The sequence below is a fragment of the Electrophorus electricus genome, chromosome 20 (assembly GCF_041902795.1).
Source record: "Electrophorus electricus isolate QZ-2024a chromosome 20, ASM4190279v1, whole genome shotgun sequence".
Classification (NCBI taxonomy): Eukaryota; Metazoa; Chordata; class Actinopteri; order Gymnotiformes; family Gymnotidae; genus Electrophorus; species Electrophorus electricus.
In genome coordinates this window covers 2,333,743-2,352,500 of record NC_137516.1, presented here as the reverse complement: position 1 = coordinate 2,352,500, position 18,758 = coordinate 2,333,743, and the positions used below count along the sequence as shown (strand labels likewise).

The 18,758-nt window shown below is 45.3% G+C and overlaps 3 protein-coding genes across 3 annotated transcripts in view; all 3 read left to right on the top strand.

Annotated features, from left to right (window-relative positions):
- izumo1 (izumo sperm-oocyte fusion 1) overlaps nt 1-671 on the top strand; it is a 4,859-nt gene extending 4,188 nt beyond the window's left edge. The window contains exon 8 of the mRNA XM_035536452.2: nt 1-671. This exon is cut by the window's left edge and continues 1,200 nt beyond it. The gene's annotated coding sequence lies outside the window, so the exon portion shown is untranslated.
- A 6,491-nt stretch (nt 672-7,162) lies between these two features.
- Nucleotides 7,163-10,610, top strand: dusp2 (dual specificity phosphatase 2). The gene is made up of 4 exons (XM_027027964.3): nt 7,163-7,911; nt 8,296-8,414; nt 8,813-9,032; nt 9,157-10,610. The coding sequence occupies exons 1-4, from the start codon at nt 7,515-7,517 to the stop codon at nt 9,471-9,473; spliced, it is 1,053 nt and encodes a 350-aa protein (XP_026883765.2). The 5' UTR covers nt 7,163-7,514; the 3' UTR covers nt 9,474-10,610.
- Nucleotides 10,611-13,554: 2,944 nt separating this feature from the next.
- adra2b (adrenoceptor alpha 2B) lies at nt 13,555-18,518 on the top strand. The gene has a single exon (XM_027027951.3). The coding sequence runs from the start codon at nt 14,927-14,929 to the stop codon at nt 16,484-16,486; it is 1,560 nt and encodes a 519-aa protein (XP_026883752.3). The 5' UTR covers nt 13,555-14,926; the 3' UTR covers nt 16,487-18,518.
- Nucleotides 18,519-18,758: the final 240 nt, after the last annotated feature.

Here is an 18,758-nt window from a genome sequence, read left to right as displayed (position 1 = left end):
TCTGCTTTTGTGATCATGTGTCCACTGCTTGAATAACTTGCCTTCGTTAAAGGGCTGTGGCCTGGTTGGGTGGCAACATTTCAGACACAAACGAGTTCTGTTTTTATTCCCTCTGTGCTGTTGCCCCGTGTCGCAGCTCCACAGTGCTGGCGAGATGGCGAGATGGCGAGCCAGAGAGCGAGGGAGGCAGAGGCAGGGACAAAATGTGGATCTGATGAGAGCAACAGGGAGAGAAATGCCCCAGCATGCTCCAGGAGCATGACAACGCAAACAGACAATACAATAGACCAGTGCCTGCTGTTGAAGGTCTGCTGTGTGGCGTCAGGTGCATGTATAACGGTCTTAAATCAGACGATGCATTCAGAAGGTCAGGATGGAGAAGGAGCATAAGCATGAAGATGGCAGTCATGTGTCTGGCCCTGGGCTACAGCCTGGAGGCGCTGCGCTTGGTCAGCCAGCTGGGTTATTTTGGGCTTATCTTCATGAACAATCTTCCTACTGAGGTCATTTAGCCCCCAGCCCCGGTCACATGCAGTTCACTCACAGAGCATAATTATACACACCAGATTTCTTCCATGAAGTAAAGCTAATTAAGTTCTTTCATTAGAACGGGGTAAAGACATACATTATCTCTGATGAATGGATGGAAATGAAAGAACCAGAAAACAGTGGGGGGGGGGGTACATGAACATCTCATGATTTATAATAGTCTTCTAGAATGAATATTCCCATGTCCACTGGTCAGTCCCCTGGATTATCCATTCATTGGTGCCAGTGGTGGGGAACCAGCACAGAAAACCTTTTTTTTTCCGCAAAAAAGTTCCCCCATTTGAAAATCTGCACACTTAACCATCAGACTGTGGGACTTCCTGTTTTAACATGGTCTGATTTAGCAGACCAGATTTAGTTTTGATTCATTCTGACTGTCATTTGTAGTGCCAAGTTGTGGTTGTGGTTTAGTTATGTCCAGTTTGCAGAAATTTGCTTGTGTATTCCCAGTTGATCTTCTGCAGGAAATTCAGTAGGTCTGACGTTACTGGAGGTGACTGGGCATACCAGAATCTTTCACTTTTTTACGGTTTTTGTAGCTAAATCCTGGTAATCGTGTCTTTTTGTGTTTGGTTGCTTTACATTTATTAATTATCTGTAATATTTAACAGCAATTTGAATGTTATCAACCAGCACATTATTCTAGACCCATAAAATCCTCATTTGTTTTAACCTGTCAATATCAACTCACCATCTGGAGACCCAGCTACCTGTGGCTTTCACGTCCAGCCCAAATCCAGCACATCTGATCTAGAGCGGTCAAGGAAGTGAGATTAAGTGAGTGAGATCAATGAACAGTGGGATTAAGGGAGAGGGGTTAACTAAACTGCAGAAAGGAATCTTTCTAGGAGGATGCATTACACCTTCAACACCAGATAAATATTTTCCATTTTAAGTCAAAGAGGTGAGCAAGATTAACATGCAATATTTCCCCTTAAACACATTTTCTTCCCCCAAAAGTGAAGCTCTAACTGTTCAGCAAAGCCCCAGGTAACCAGTCTTGTAGGAGCAAAACCTAACGAATGTAATGATCATTTAGCACTATTTCCGTTTTATTTTGGTTCCTGTATCTGTTTTGTTGTCAGAAAATTTTCATCCCTTTTCTTCCCCCCCAGAGATCCCACTCATCAACTTCCTCTGTGACTAAACCACAATTTCACTGTCACTATTTTAGCACATTTTTCTTTCAGTCCTGATCAAGCACAAGCACTGACGTCTAACAGAGGCTTCTATGACTAGAATATATGATTCGATTAGATCATAGTTTAAATATCTAATCTGTGCGCAAGCACTAACCTGTTCTACCTTTAATGCTGTACATCAAAACATATCTTAACCAGATCCTCACGCTTCCAGCAACAATTCTCCTTTCACATAGTTTCAGTAAACACTCCGTCTAATTCCTGTGTAGCGATCAGACTTTATTTTTATGTAAACATCTGTAATGTTGGAAACTTCCTCTGACTATTTTAGGCTTTCCTGTGCTATTGGGTAGTTGAGGTGAGGGCACAGTGGTGCGAACGGCCGTGCGCAAGCAAGCTCATGTGCACTTTCCACTGCCAGCTCAACAGGAAGTCGGGAAACTATACACTTCCTGTGACACTAACCACACGACCGGCCCACATCTCTATTGTCATGTTACACTTTAACAAGCACCCCCAGACACACACAGAGACACACATATTCATAGCCATTCTTCAGCATGAAGTCCACACACACTTACGTAAATGTATGTCTCCTCACCGACGCAGTTTGACGCAGACCGACACACACCTACACATATGCAAACACACACCTGCTTGCAGATACATTCACCTTCCGATTACACACACATACTCAACAGCAGTGCTCATGCACATTCTCACACATGGCACATGGTTAAGTTTATATATACACACACACACACACACACACACACACACACACATACACACACACACACACACACTATAGTCTATGCTACAGTCTGTACAGTTTGGTAATGGATTATAACATAAGTGCAACAACGTCACTAACACCTAGAATGATGCAATAAGAGACAGGATATGCAGAGGAAGAGGAAGCCCACAATATTGGCCCACTCCATGCTTCGCTGTGCTGGAGGGGCTTGTTGGTTGGCCTGGGGGGGTGGGGGCTCTGTTACAGTGCAAGAAATGATAATGCTCCACTACCACCTCTCAGCAGACTCAGTAGTTTCCAGACAGATATGGTGTGTTGTCTCACCCCAGTGTACATCATGCTACAAAAAGCGACACAGGACACAGTTTCAGGTCTGTCACTTCCTCACAAAGAATCATACGTAATGACACCTATAACTGATGGTCATTCACATGTCTCCTCAGAAGTTAATTCCTTTTTCCTCACTGCCCTAATGTTTACATGTGTGCTTCCTTAATACTAATGAACTCAGTTATTTGCCTGCCTGGCCAGGGTCACAGCAACCAGTCAGTACCCAGTTCCCTGGGTCACTGCAACCAGTCAGCACCCAGTTCCCTGGGTCACTGCAACCAGTCAGCACCCAGTTCCCTGGGTCACTGCAACCAGTCAGCACCCAGTTCCCTGGGTCACTGCAACCAGTCAGTACCCAGTTCCCTGGGTCACTGCAACCAATTAGCACCCAGTTCCCTGGGTCACAGCAACCAATTAGCACCCAGTTCCCTGGGTCACAGCAACCAGTCAGCACCCAGTTCCCTGGGTCACAGCAACCAGTCAGCACCCAGTTCCCTGGGTCACTGCAACCAGTCAGCACCCAGTTCCCTGGGTCACTGCAACCAATTAGCACCCAGTTCCCTGGGTCACAGCAACCAATTAGCACCCAGTTCCCTGGGTCACAGCAACCAGTCAGCACCCAGTTCCCTGGGTCACTGCAACCAATTAGCACCCAGTTCCCTGGGTCACAGCAACCAATTAGCACCCAGTTCCCTGGGTCACTGCAACCAATTAGCACCCAGTTCCCTGGGTCACAGCAACCAATTAGCACCCAGCCCTTTTTGGTTCCACTCACCCATAAACCATGTCTGTATGTCAATGGGAAACGCCACCAACAGACAAAATCCAGGCTATGGTACTCCTATCTCCAGCCAGTTTTAGTTTTTAATGCATTACTGAATAGAGCATGGATGAGATACAAATGAGTTGTGCACATCTCGTGCACACTGTTTCCTCCTATCGAGACTGCAGGGCATGAGAGCTTCTGCAAGGCTGAACCAGGACACGATCATCTCAAGTCCTTCCTGTTGGATCATCTCAAGTCCTTCCTGTGTAAAGTGGCCAGTCAAAACGTGAGGAGTTTATGCTGTTGCTCTAATGTAGGCTGTAGGCTGAGGGGGGGAGGCCTTAAGGGAACACTCACGCTCACGTGAGCGGAAGAGCAAGAGTCTCTCGAGCTGAGCGAGGGGATGAGTGTCTCTCGAGTGTCTCGTGAGTGAGGATGAGTGGGGATGAGTGTCTCTCGAGCTGAGCGAGGGGATGAGTGTCTCTCGAGTGTCTCGTGAGTGAGGATGAGTGGGGATGAGTGTCTCTCGAGCTGAGCGAGGGGATGACTGTTTCTCGAGCTGAATGAGAGGATGACTGTTTCTCAAGATGAGCTCATCCAGTCACTAGGGAGAGGGGGAAAACGTGTGCAGTGGGAGGAACTTCCTCCTCCTCTTCCTCTCAAGACAGTATTTTAGTTTTGGCTTGTCATTCTACACTCTGGTGGATGTGATTTACATGACCGCTGGCTGAGATAAAATCATCTTGTCTTTAAACGACTAATGTCACTGAGTCAGTCAAATGACTTTGTTATTATAAATGACTATGAACAAGAAATAAAAATCCCACAACAGTGATTCCCAGCAGTATATCAGACTTTACTGACACTAAGAATATACTGACATTTTTGTATTCTCTCTATGACTATGATTTCATGTTCCCATTATGTCATGGTCACATGTTCAGTGAAAACACTTCACTTTGTGACTGAGTTTCACTAAATGACTATTATTTTTTAAACAAATGGTCTTGCAGTCCTTAAAATGATAGTCACACTGTACACTCTTGTAAAGTGGTGTTACTATGGCATATGGCTACAAAGCTGCATGGTCATCTCAGGAGGTGTGTTTTGTAAACAGACAAAGGAAACTGACACAACCTGACTGAACATCCACACATAATGCCATGGGCTCGCTTGTATACAACTTCAGTGACATTTACAGTGTGGCAAAGCTCATCACTGACACGTACTATGCTGCATAACTCATCACCATGAAGAAAACCGGTGGCACTGCAGAGGATGTCACATCATGGCACTAGCAGTAGCACTAGCAGCCTTCCGGGCACTAGCACATCCATTCCGTTCTCACAACTCCCTCCTTATATATGGTAATTAGTTACTGTTACGCCTTCCTCTTGAGAAAAAGCGATGTCAAATCCTAGTCAAGGATGGGAAGCTTTGTCAGGGCATTCTATTTTAGCTTAGGCTGCATGTAATGAAATAGTTTCCACTGCGTGGAAGAGTGAGAGAGCGATGAAAGCCGAAAACGACTATGACCCCAGAAAGTCAAATAAGAATATATGTGATACACGAACAGAACACACTGGGTCTGGCACGTGTGGAGCTAAAGGTTTTGAGAAAGGATGGTAGGTTAAAAACATATAAGTAAACAAACAAGCAAATGCATGGATACATAAATAAACACAATAATGATGATGATGAATGTGGAGAGAGCAGCAACAACCCAGCCATAAAGCAGGGCAGGAACGCATAGTGAGCGGACGTTTCCCGCAGGAGTAGCGGTGAGGGACTGGCTGCGTCAAAAAGGCTGTGTGGGTCATTAGGGTCGGAGGTCGTCTGTGACGTGGGAACGTACCGGAGCAGGAGGGTGTTCACCCTGCTGCGCTGGATCCAAAACATTTCCCCAGTTATCTAACACAGCAGCGTGATAATAAGCTATACCACCCCTGCCCTGAAAGAGTCTCAGCAGAGGTGAGAGATGAGAGGATGATACTGGATTCTAGCGGGCGAGAAGCAGTAAGGTGCCACCAGCATTATTGTGCTGGATATATAACATGGCAGGAAGCTACCATCCCATCTGCTGCTGTTTAAACCTGCTGTCCGGTCGACTGTTGTCGAATGTTTCAGACAGTTTATAGTCAGAGTGGCTGGCCACAGTAAAAAGTGATGGCGCATCATTTTACAATGTTTGACTGCAAGAGGTGTCTACATAAATCCTCTTAGCAATATAGATAATGATTTGTTTCTGGTGGCACTGTATACTATTGGTCATAGGAGATACTCACCAAGGCTTCAGCCCAGAAACAAGTGCAATAAGTCTGGGGGTTGTTAATGTCAGGTCAGTTAAAGTTGATATTGAAGCCTTGGTACCAGCGCTTGACCTCATGGTCATTTGCTTTGTGTAATATTTGTAATTATTATTGTGCATTCATATCATGCATTATTGCCTTTTGTTCATTTTATGGCACTGAAGTACTGTCATCGCACGATGCCTAAACATAGGTCATGGGTGCATGTGGAACAAAGTATGTTACATACAAGTAAATTCATCTTAACAGAAGACAGTTCAGTTTGGAAGATTACATGGTACTCTAGATGACCCATGGTCTTCATCCTCCTCTTCAGTAAACTCATTAAAAGCCTGTAATGACATTGGCACGTTCTTTGAGGCCGTGACCTCAGATTACAGATTGCTGTACAAGATTAGCTTCTCCTGCCTACCTATTTAATTCCCCTGTAACTGCAAATTCACAGCTCACAGTTGCTATTATTTTTACATTTCCTTTCTGAATGGTTTGTCGCCGTGCTGATCTGTTTATTCGCGAGAACGGTTTGTACGGGCAGAAAGGATGTTTTGTAAACTCAGTGGGCTGATTTCAGCAGCAAGGCTAGTGGTGTAATTGCTTCTGCTGTTCAATTTGTCCATCTCATGAACAACCAACGGTCTCTGTTCACGATATGTGTCTACAGTCCATGGTTAAAGAGAACACATGGAACAAATGTAGGAAAAATTCGAGATTTTTTTTTCCCTACTTTTTAAACTTTTGTTCTAATGTGCAACGTCATTTTATATACACTCATGCCCACGTTTCTGCACCTGCATGGAAAAATGCTGTAGATGCATTGTGCCCACACACACACACACACACACACACACACACACACAAGCATGATCCATATGTGTTTACACGTTAGTGTCACAGCATCAAACACAGTGACTCATGTGTGATTCAGTGGTAGCAGCTTTCATATTTGCTTCTTGGTCCACGGAGGTGTAGCAGAACAGACACCGAGACCCACTGTGTGTGTGTGTGTGTGTGTGTGTGTGTGTGTGTTTGTGTGTGAGAGAGAGAGAGAGAGAGAGAGAGAGTGAGTGAGTGTGAGTGAGTACATGGAGCGGTTGCTGTGTAGCTGCAACATACGTCACACAATGAAAAAACACGGGGGTAACCCAGCCACCACGTGCCTAAGGGAATAGGAGCGCGTGCGCGTCAAAGTCCCAATATGGTATACCGGTTGACGCTGAATGACCATATATGGGGTTTCCGTCTATGACGTTTGTCCTTAGCGGGGGGAAAGGGGGCGGGGCTGTGGTGCGTACAAAAGAGCGCACTCACCGCTCCGCTGCAGGAGACTTACGTAGGGTAACAATAGGGAAGTTTCAAACTGACATTACACATTCACATAATAAAAAACGTGCGGTTCTAGATAGCATATGTAAAGAAATTATTTTAAATACAACATTAGAGTGGATTTTCGTTATATTTTTCTATTGCTTTTTTTTAAAGGAAAATATCTAGAAACCAAAACCTTTTTTTTAAAAAAAAAAAACCTAAAACGCGTTGACAGTGTACGCTGTGGAGCTGCGTGGAGAACAAAACAAAACCTACAAGCCTTGGGCATTCGTCAGAACACTTACTACAGAACACTTATTCGTCAGCCACACTTACTACAGGTACATATAGAGGCCATGGGGATGGTTGACCATCTAGTGATCACAGGTGGAGAACTGGTGCAGATTCTCCGGACTCGTCCGCCGGAGTTCTTCGGCTCTAAACGATGCGTCGTCTTGGACTGCAGGCCATTCCTTGGCTTCTCCAGGGCGCACATTCGCGACTCCCACAACGTGAACTGGAACTCCATGCTGCGGCGCAGGTCTAAGAGCTCCGTCGTGTGCCTGGAGTGGCTGGTGGCAGACAAGTCCCTCCTGGGCCGCTTGCGGAGCGGGGACTTCTCGCCTATAGTGGTGCTGGACGACAAGAGTCGCTCCGTCGGAGAGCTAAAGAGCGAGAGTCTGGCCTGTCTCCTGATCAGCGCGCTACACTTAGAGGTCCAGTCGGCCACCACGCAGATTTGTTTCCTACAAGGTAAGATATTCTCCAGCTTTGGTTTTCACTCATATATATATAATCTTTGTTTCAGAATAATGTAAAATGTGTTTATATATATATATATATATATATATATATATATATATATATATATATATATATATATATGAAACAACGATTATTTAATTGCATAACTGTTTTGGCAAACTAGGCCACATGGTCTCCTAAATACGACAATTAAAATGAATTGATTTATGCGCTTAGACCTAATTAGAACGGAATTTATAGTATCTATGATATTCTAGCTTCTCAGTGAATTAATCTCAGGTTGTTTTCATTCTTGAGTGCCTACATCTCTGCAAAGGTTTATTAGTGTAATATTTTAATATCGCGTCAATTTATTTAATTAACGATTTTTAGGTGGATTTGATGGCTTTTTGGCGGCTTATCCTGATCTCTGTTTCAACTCGCAAAATCACCCCGCTCTCAGTGACTCGGAGCCGGTGATATCTGGCAGAACGACTCCCCTCTATGACCAGGTACAGTTGTACAGTCGGAGTGAAGGGATATAAGTGTATCGCTCTGGGAACCGAACAGGAACTAAACCTGAGGAGTTCATTTTGAATAAACGAGAGAGAATTTTGAAATAAATGTTCGACAATCTTAGACTCACTTCTTGCATATATTCTACATCTACGAATTTTGCAGGTCATTTAATACGCCGAACACTGACGAAAACGTATCAGAATAAAATGTTCCTTAAATAAGTCTTAAGTCCAACCAAATTATGTGCAACCAAATAAAATTAATACGGAATACCAATCATAGAACATCTTTACAATACAGTCGTAAAAAATGAACCGGAGGAGAATAACATGGTGAACTAATGAAGTCGGACCGTAAAAACACAGTCAAATCCTTACGTTTGAACTCGCAGGGAGGTCCGGTGGAAATCCTGCCCTTCCTTTTTCTGGGCAGCGCGCATCACTCGTCGCGAAGAGAGACGCTGGAGCGCTGCGGCATCACAGCGGTGCTCAACGTCTCCTCGTCCTGTCCCAACCTGTTCGAAGAGGAGCTGCGTTACATGACGCTGCGGGTGGAGGACAGCCTCGCCGCGGATATACGCGTGCTCTTCCCCGAGGCCATCCAATTCATTGGTGAGTGCCACAACGCCGCTATTTTGGTAACCTTTGCGTTACTGGACAGATAGCTTTGATCTGCTTTGTCTTTGGGAAAGCAACGATGTAATTAACTCCCTTCTCCTCTTTGACCCTTTTTCAGACTCCGTGAAGGAGAGTGGCGGTTGTGTTCTGGTGCACTGCCAGGCTGGCATCTCCCGTTCTGCCACCATCTGCCTGGCATACCTGATCCATGCCCAACGTGTGCGGTTGGACGAGGCTTTCGACTTTGTCAAGCGAAGGCGTCAGGTCATTTCTCCAAACCTGGCGTTCATGGGGCAGCTGTTGCAGTTCGAGACTGACGTCCTGTGCCCCTACGCTGTTCTGGACTCAGACAACACGGCGGCACATTTCACTAGCTGTACACCCAGGATAGAGACCTTTAATAACATGCCCTCCAGGAGCCTGACTGAACCTTAGAGGCAGAAGTCTTTGCTCCAGCCTGGGCACCAAAGCCCAGAGGTTCAGAGAGGACTGCAATGTCACATGGACCAGTGGCTGTAATCCAACAAGTGAAGCTTTTTTTGCGAACTGATGCCAACTGGATCTAAGCAGGCTTTTCAAAGGTGGGCCTCTAATTGTAAATTCCCTGAGAGGCCTTCACACACATACGCAAACTGAAACAGAACCCCTCCTGCATTCACACTATGATCCAACACAATGATGTGTAATTTAACATGGCTTGTTTAGTTTAGTTTGGTAGAGGGCACTGCACACGAAACTGAGCAGATCTATGACTGAACAGTAAGTCTCACTGTACCATTGTGACAACAGAAATGTTCAAATCCTACTACCATGTTGCTCCAGTAATAAAGGGTAGAACAAGGCTTGGTGCAAGGTTTAGGACAGGCATTGTAAGTCAAGCAGCAAGCCTTGTAGCTGTTGCATGTCCACACATTCAAAGAGGTAAAAGAGGCCTTAATCTCACAACACCATGTGGCCTTATACAAGAACAGCAAACAACTACCTGACACTGCTTAGTTTTCATAGATAAAGGTGCTAGTGTTAGAAAGATAGGAGTAACCAAAGATACACAAGTTAGGTCTCAGGAGGATATGGAGAAGAGCAATATTTCATTTTCCAGGTCGTTTCTGCCTTATTTAGGACTCAGCCAACATTATCATGCAGACTTTGGTAATAAGCTTCTACCAGTTATACTTCCTGAACACATATAATGTCAACCTGATTGGCTTGGTTGGTTTGTTGGTTGGTTTGCCGTGAAGCAGATCTCGAGCTTTACCACACTCAGGGAGGGATCAAAGGGCACGACCTCTCAAACTGTGATTTCCAGCTGCAAGCTAGAGCAGGTGTCATGTTCATTACTAATGTGTGTAAAGCAATATCATCTGTTGAATCCATCCCAGTGATGGTGCAAGAACTTCAAAGTTTTCCGTTTTTCTCCATTACTCCAGTGTTTTTAGTAAATATTTATTTTTAATCCACTGAGCAGTGCACTTTACTGTAAATATTTTTCAATGTCATCTGATAATATAATGATTAAATTATATTGTGTAAAGTACTTCCAAATGTCTATTAAACAAATGTGGCATACTATAAGGCATTTTGTGTTTGTAATTCATCATTTGACCAGTGATTATATTTCCTATTATAATTCTCATTTTCTGGTATGTTTGCACTTTATTGTATAAAAATATTTTCAAAATTGTTATCATATAGTTCATTCAAAGGACTTCGAAATTCTTTATGAATTTTTTTTTCTTTGGAACTCATCATTTGCCCAGTATGGTTATAATATTTTTTGCTCAGTCACATTTTAAATCGTATATGATTTTGGAGCCTAGAGGCACCATCAAATATGCAAACAAGCGTTGAGAGGTTTCTTTTTAAACAAAGCTGTTTCTTTATCAGACATTTTTCCATGGATAACTTGGTCATATACCGAAATGTACTGTACCGGAATTAAGAACGGACATGTTCAGGTAGCTGTTACCCATTGTAGTTTTGAACAGGCGAATTGAAAAGAAAGCTGGTTGACCTCTCAGGACGGAGAGAATAGCGCCCTCAGTTGACCGCAGTATAATAATACAAGGGACAGCCACATGGTGGCAGTATTTGACTGTGAAATGGTAGACAGTCAAAGTGCAAAGGTTTTCATTTTGCCAATAGTTTACTATTTAAACTATTGATCATTTGTCTTCTAAAAATGTTTGACTCGAATTAGTCCCACTGGGCATGCTATTACCTAAAGTTTATCTGATTAAGTAGGCTAAAAGTATTTATTTTCACGCATATTCACGTGGTGTCTTCGGTAATTTAATCCAGTTGTACTGTACTTAAATCTGGCCCTGGAGTCTTAATCCAGTCCTGGATTTTGCTCTCCCTGGTGTTTAACTGACCTGTAACTACACAGCACATTTACAAAATGCTTCTGTTAGACCTGCAACTACACAGCACATTTACAAAATGCTTAATGCAAGCTATATAGGCCCTCCGTTCACATATGGATAGTGTGGAGTTTTAAGCATGGACTGATACTGCCTGTACAGACTTATTCCACTGGCTCATTAGTGGGGCAGCCATAATGGAACAGGTCAATATCCAGAGTGGGCTTGCTCGGTGTGACACACACATTCCCTTGAATGGCTGTGCCTACCCTGTATTGCTGACATATTGCTGCAGCTTCCTGCACCTTCTCTAATGGCACATTGGTAAGAGCAATACTGGAAAAGTACCCTCGTTTGAGAAAAATACTCATGTTTAATAAGTTTGGGCATTACCCTGAAGTATTTTTACTTGTTTATTTTGCATGTCTCTCTCTCTCTCTCCCTCTCATTATGACACTCTTATTATTCTCTATGCCCACTTATTCTGCTCCTTATTGTTTATATTGTGGTAGCGGTTGTCAACCAGAGGAGCATGCTCACCCCTGCCCCCCCTTGGCTCTTCTGAAGGTTTCTTCCTTGTGCCCTGGGGGAGTTTGTCGTTGTCGCCCTTGGCTTGCTAACTCGAGGCTTGGACATGTGTAAAAGCTGCTTTGTGCCGACAGCTCTTGTAAAAAGCGCTATGGAAATAAATTTGACTTCGACTTATTATGACACGCGCCAAACACCTGGCATTTTGCATGTCTCCAGTTTGTCGTCACATTTTGAAAGAGAAAACAACCGCCGCAATTTTATTTGGTACACTAGGTGGCGGGACGTACCGCAAGAATTTCTTTGCTGATAAATAGACAAGCTTTCTCCCGTCTACCCCTTTTTGTCTTATAAATGTATAACCACCAAAATCATACTCCGGAATCTGACAAGCTTTCTAAGTAAAATACTCCATCAAACACGGATAAATGACGACTATGAAAGCATAAGTGCGCTTTAAGTTGTCACTCGACTGAGACTCATGACTTTATGTGCTACGCTTGGTGCGGAAAACGCGCCACCAACCGTTTGTGCCCACTTAAATGTAAGACAGTAATATGCCACACGGCTTGTATACGGCTGGGGGGGCTTTTATCTTGGTCATATGTTCTTTTGTGTCAGATGAAGTGAGCATTAGTCTACTTCATCCTTGGATCCGTGCGGAGGAAGAGCTGTGTTGCGTTTGACGCGATCTCTGGCCTTTACCATTGCGACTAGGCAATCACTGCTCCCACTCTTAATAGACGACCCGCATTGAATAAAAACACGACTGGATCAGTTCAGCTCGACTTCAGTATCTGTATCGCGTTGTCTGCTTGTGGAGGAATATAACATCTACACATATTGTTTAGAGTTGTAACTTGTCTCTGGGTGTTCCGTTGTGAAGGCCACGGTACCGCTGGTGTGGGCCTTAAGGATGCCCGGGTGGTGAAGGGCCGTTTGAATGCGGCGCAGGGTAACTTCGCCCATCTGATGCCACAAAGCGCGTAGTTCACCAGCTGTTAGGCGTAAAGCCTCTCGCGCAAACCGAAAAAGCTCGTGAAGGCTTCGCGTGCGTGGCCCGTGAGGCTCAGAATTTCCAGAGTGATCTACAATTAAACAAATCGAACCACTTCGAATCGTTTTCAAAAGTTAATTCGAAATGTCATGTAGGCTACAATAGGGATATATAAGCATATCTAAATTCATTAAATGTTTTCATAATGAAGTACAAGGCAAACCTGATGCAGCACAATGATCTTAAATGATCTTAAACAGCCAAACCGTGAACAGTTTTTCTCTGTTCCTTTTCTCTGTAATGCATTTACAAGGCTATAATAATATCCGGTGCACTATTTGTTAACGCGTTGTATTTTGAGATCAAACCCCCGCACGTAGCCGGTTAAGAGACTTTATTTTCCTCCAAACCCTCACTCTCCACGGTGCAGGCCTACTTTTTCTATGATCCTAGAGTTTAATTGGGCATAATTGTGAATCCAGCTATGCAGTAATGCATAAGCTATCGCATCCTCTTATTGTGCTACGTCGAGGGGAGGGAGAGAGAGAGAGAGTGAGAGGGAGAGAGAGAAAGAGAGAGAGAGAGAGACAGTGAGAGAGAGAGAACCTCAGAATGGATGGGAAAGCCTCGCCTCGTGACGCCCGTCCTGACATCATTTAAAATAAAGCAGTGAGAGGAACAGGCTCGCTAGTATTAAGCCGGAGTGGCTTCTGCGCGCAGTACTGACGCTCAAAGCTGCAGCAGGGATAAAGCGCCCGGCGAGGAGGACGCACTGAACTTGGAACAAGCTGCGCAGAGTGAATACGGCACCCATCAACGAAAGGACACGGGGTAGCAGGCTTCCAGCATTGTTTTTAGTAACGCTTGGACATACAAACATACTGAGTCACACATTTTTCTAAATCATCAATCCAGGCGCAACTCTCCACCCAGGAATATTTCAAGAGAACTTTTCTGTTTTTCTATGCCGAACACAGGAAGGCATACTTTTTCATCTTTACCAGCGCAACTCAGAGCAATACACACTTGCCACTTTTTGATATCACAATCCATCGGCACAGTCTATTGAAGTGGCATGAACTTTTTGTTTCTTGAAAAGTGGCAGTGGGTACTGAGCGCGATGTGCGGAGAAACTGGCGCTCTGCCGTGCGCTGCTGCGCAGTCTCTGGAGATCTGTATTTAAAGCCTCGCGTTCCGTGGAGAGTTGTACATCTGGATAGAGGAGATTTCACCCAATCTAAAATGTCCGTTTAGCTCTAAAATGTCCAGTTTTAGGTCGTTTTAAAATTAGGAAAGAATCACACAAAATCAGTCCTGAAAAGCAATGCTTTTGCAATGGTTTTGAGGGAAACAACACGCATCAACAGGTACCGTGTTCTCAATGGAAGGGTGAGAGTATATCTGATTATGTTCACTCAAAGGCCAATGCTATAATACTGTCCTGTGTTACTATTTTAATTTTAATCGTTCATCGTACCAGAGGCTACTGTAATGCACTTTCCCAAGTGCACAACAACACTAACACTAACTAAGTATTAGAACTGCCCATAGTAGAGCACGTCCGACGCGTAACCCACATTCGAATTTGAAACATTTATTTTATTTTCCATAAGAAAAACGAGCTCGAATAACCACTAAGTCAGTTACGGCACTATTAGACGTTATAAGTCAAACAGCATTGATCGCTATCTTGACACGAGACTGGAGTATTTTGGGCGCGTGGGGGGGACGAATGGACTTGCAGGGAGGAGAGCGAGCGGAGGCAGGAACGCAAAGTCTCGAGGACATGTGAACATAGGGCTCGCGGGGAGTTGGACACCGTTTTTAGCCATGATCTCTAAGTCTGCGAGGGGGCTTGACTGCGTCTGGTTTTATGCACAAACTCTACAAAATCTGCAACCTATTTAATTCCCAGAGAAGTTTAAAAGGTCTATAGTGACCTAATATAAATCTCTCATCAACATCACTGAGTTTATTTGGTTCACTTTAATTCAGCGGCAGTTATGGAGAGCGCGTGTTCCGTTGGCGTGGATCCGGCCGGCCGTAACGGCAGCAGTGCAGGTGCGCTGGTTTCTCCGACGTGCAATCAGAGCAAACTCTCGCCATACTCCCCGGAAGCGACTGCGGCCTTCGCCACGGCGATCACCCTCATGATCCTCTTCACCATCGTGGGTAACATCCTAGTCATCATCGCCGTGCTGACCAGCCGCTCTCTGCGGGGACCACAGAACCTCTTCCTGGTGTCGCTGGCCGCGGCCGACATCTTGGTGGCCACCCTTATTATTCCGTTCTCCCTGGCCAATGAGCTGATGGGATACTGGTACTTCCGCACAGTGTGGTGCGAGATCTACCTGGCGCTGGACGTGCTCTTCTGTACGTCATCCATCGTGCACCTGTGCGCCATCAGCCTGGATCGCTACATGTCCATCTCGCGGGCCGTGACGTATGGCGCGCAGAGGACGCCGCGCCGCATTAAAAGCGCCATCCTAGTGGTCTGGCTGATCTCAGCGGTTATCTCCTTCCCACCGCTGCTGTCCATGAACAAGAACAACGTGACGGAGGAGTCGCCCGGCTGGCCACAGTGCAAGCTGAACGACGAGCCGTGGTACATCCTCTACTCCACCATCGGCTCCTTCTTTGCACCCTGCCTCATCATGATCCTGGTGTACATGCGCATTTACCAGATCGCCAAGCAGCGCACGCGCTGCCCTCCAGGCGAGCCACGGAAGGAGGTCAGTGCCAGCAGCCCCGCCCCCCAGGAGAACGCCAAGGCTCTTCAGAATGGGCGAGGGGACATGGCGAGCACACCGGGCCCGCCGCAGAGGCGGCCTCCATCGCTTGCCGTGGCTCAGGCAGGGTCCCCTCAAGCGGGCAAGCAGCAGTCGGAAGCCCCCCCGGCCACCGGCAATCTCCTGGCTCCACCCTCCCCAGGCGTGGCTCTGGCTCCAACCACGCCCTCTTCTGCTCTGGGCCCCTCCCCGTCCCTCTCTGTCTCCTCCCCCAAAAAGCCACACCAGGCGCCCAATAAGCCCAAGGGGAGAAAGAAGGAGAAAAGAGGAGTGAAGAGACTTGATAACAACAATGACGAGAGCTCGACCTCCAACTCGGACACAGAGCAAGGGGAGATGGGAGTGGAGCCGCCGCTGACCCCCAGCGCAGATCCCGACGCAGGCGTCCACTCTCCAGCCACCATGCAGAAGTACAGGGACATGGTCGCCACGGCGAGGGGCACCGCTCTGACGTCCCGGAAGACCAAGCGAGAAGGCGCGCCCAGTTCAGCGCGCCGCAAGGCCATGGTGAACCGCGAGAAGAGATTCACCTTCGTGCTGGCCGTGGTCATTGGCGTCTTTGTCGTCTGCTGGTTTCCTTTCTTCTTCTCCTACAGCCTGCAGGCCATGTGCCCAAAGACCTGCGCTCTTCCCAAGCCTCTCTTTACCTTCTTCTTCTGGATCGGCTACTGCAACAGCAGCCTCAACCCTGTCATCTACACGATCTTCAACAAGGACTTCCGTAGAGCTTTCAAGAGGATTCTCTGCAAGAATACCAAGGGTACTTTCTTTTAACAGATCCCAGGCTCCAGATAAACATACTACCGAGGTAAAGGAATGCTACAGCATCTGGGTAAATAGGTACTGTAAAATTTGTGGGGAAAAAGCACAATAATGTCATTGTAATAGTGTAAATAAAGGGCTTTTTGTATAGCCCTTGGAATCAAAGACAACATGCAGTGATATCAATTGACAGTGACACACCACTTTATCGGGGTGAATGCCTGACACTATGGTTACCTAGACTCTTGCAGGTTAACTATGTACTAGGGCTTAATCTCACAGACTTACTGCTGAGGAAAAACAAATACAGCCTCATTATGGCTTGTGAAAAGACAGCAATGTCCTGTTTTATGGAGGTTATTGTTCGGCGACAACAACATGGTGTGGTAGTGTTTTCCCTTTTAGCCTTTCTAAGAAAATCTGCCCTCAGGGATGAACGCAAATGGTATGAACGCAACTTTCAGTCTTATTTCATCCTCACAAAAATTCTCTCTCATGCACAACGGATCACAAACAAGACACATTACTCCACCGCTCCTCCCTGACACCTGTCGGGCTTAAGTGAGAGAAAAAAGGAGGAGAACAAAACACAATTATGGAATTATTTGCCAGGGGGTAGGCCCGTGTATAAAACCCACCGATGTTGGATTCATGTAAGGAGGCTGAAAGGCATATGGTCCTCTGGGGTGAGAGGAGGCATTCCCTTGCTATGCCTACTCTCTTCCATCCACCTAATGCATGCAAGCCTGCAGAATGCAGAGTGCCAGCCATATAGTGAGGAAAGCCTCCTTGTCTTTTCTCAGCAGGTTATCTGGTAGAAGCTCAATCTGCTTGCTAATGCCATGAACATGAAGGCAACTGCTTTGAGGTAGGCAAGAGAAGAAAAAAAAAAACCCTGATTCTGCTCAACGTGGACAGAGTTTATGGGGCCACGGACGACGTCTCGCGCCCCCCTGACTCTGACTCTGTTGTCAAAGATGCAGCAGTGCTGCTGGTGTAATACTGATGGGTGGTGGGCAATAAGCACCCTTACTGAGATCTGGAACTGGTTTTTGTTCACTTTTTCAGTTTTGAAGAACCGGGGATCTCTGCCGTAAACTCAACTGCTGCACCCTCTAATTGTCTGACTGTTTAGCAGGGTGATATCTGGGGCTAAAGGGCTGATGGCACAGACACTTCTTGTTCCTTTTCCTGGCCGCTTACTTGCTGATCAGTGTGTGTGAGAGTGTGTGCGTGTATGAGACACTGCACCTACTGTGAACGAGCGCGTGTTGTGTGCGACTGTCTCCTGCGTGAACGCGTGTGTGTGCTGTGGACGAGAGGGTGTACGCGTGCGATAGATGGGCACGTTTGTGTTTTGCAGCGCTGACGATCTGTGCAGTATAAACAATCGGCCCTTCCACTCCTCATGTCACTGGCACTAAATGAAAATATGTGTTTGATTCAAACGCTCAGAATCGTCTCTTCTGCGCCACCTCACCCTGATGCTTTTAACTCACATTCTTCTCATGCCAGTGCTGTTATATATTTGGCTGCTAATCCATGTCTTCGTACACCAATAGTATTTTTAAAAGATGGATTCCTGGCCAGAGTGAATTTTTTCATCCCAAAACAACTGTTTTGTTATGTGTGGGATCAAAGTTTAAAGTTAAAGTGATTAGGCATTTTCTGATTAATGGGCCAATTGTTACCAGGGTTATGTCTAGGCATAAAAGAGTTGTAAAAAGTTTTGTATTATTTATTTGCCAATTTCTGTTTTGGTCATGCATATTTATTAATGGCAATTTATCATGTATTACTTGTTTTCTTTGTAAGATAAGGTTTTTGGGGGGCAACAATCTAAAATCCATATGGTTGTTATGTAAAAGTCTATAATTCATGAATAGGACTTTACATTTGGTTTGCACTCTCCAAAGCTTTGCAACATTTTATGATCAAAATCACCTTTTCTCTATATCCCCTCTTTCCCTCTCCTTAATTCCTTTCTTTACAATGTATTCTGAACTGCTTTACTCCACTACCTGACAATAAAGCATCTATAATACATGAGCCATTCAAATCACTTGCATTTTGGAGAAGGAATTATGTGGGTATGTAGGAATATAACAACATGAGAGAAATTAGAGCATCCTCCATTGGAACAGCCATGGAAAATTAGGGATTTTTCTCTTCTTTAGACTAGTGAATAGGGAGATGTCATAATCCCATTCCCAAGGGACATTCTGTTTTCCGGTATTTTAGATGGAACCAAGGAGAAAACATCCTGCACAAAATGCCATTCCTT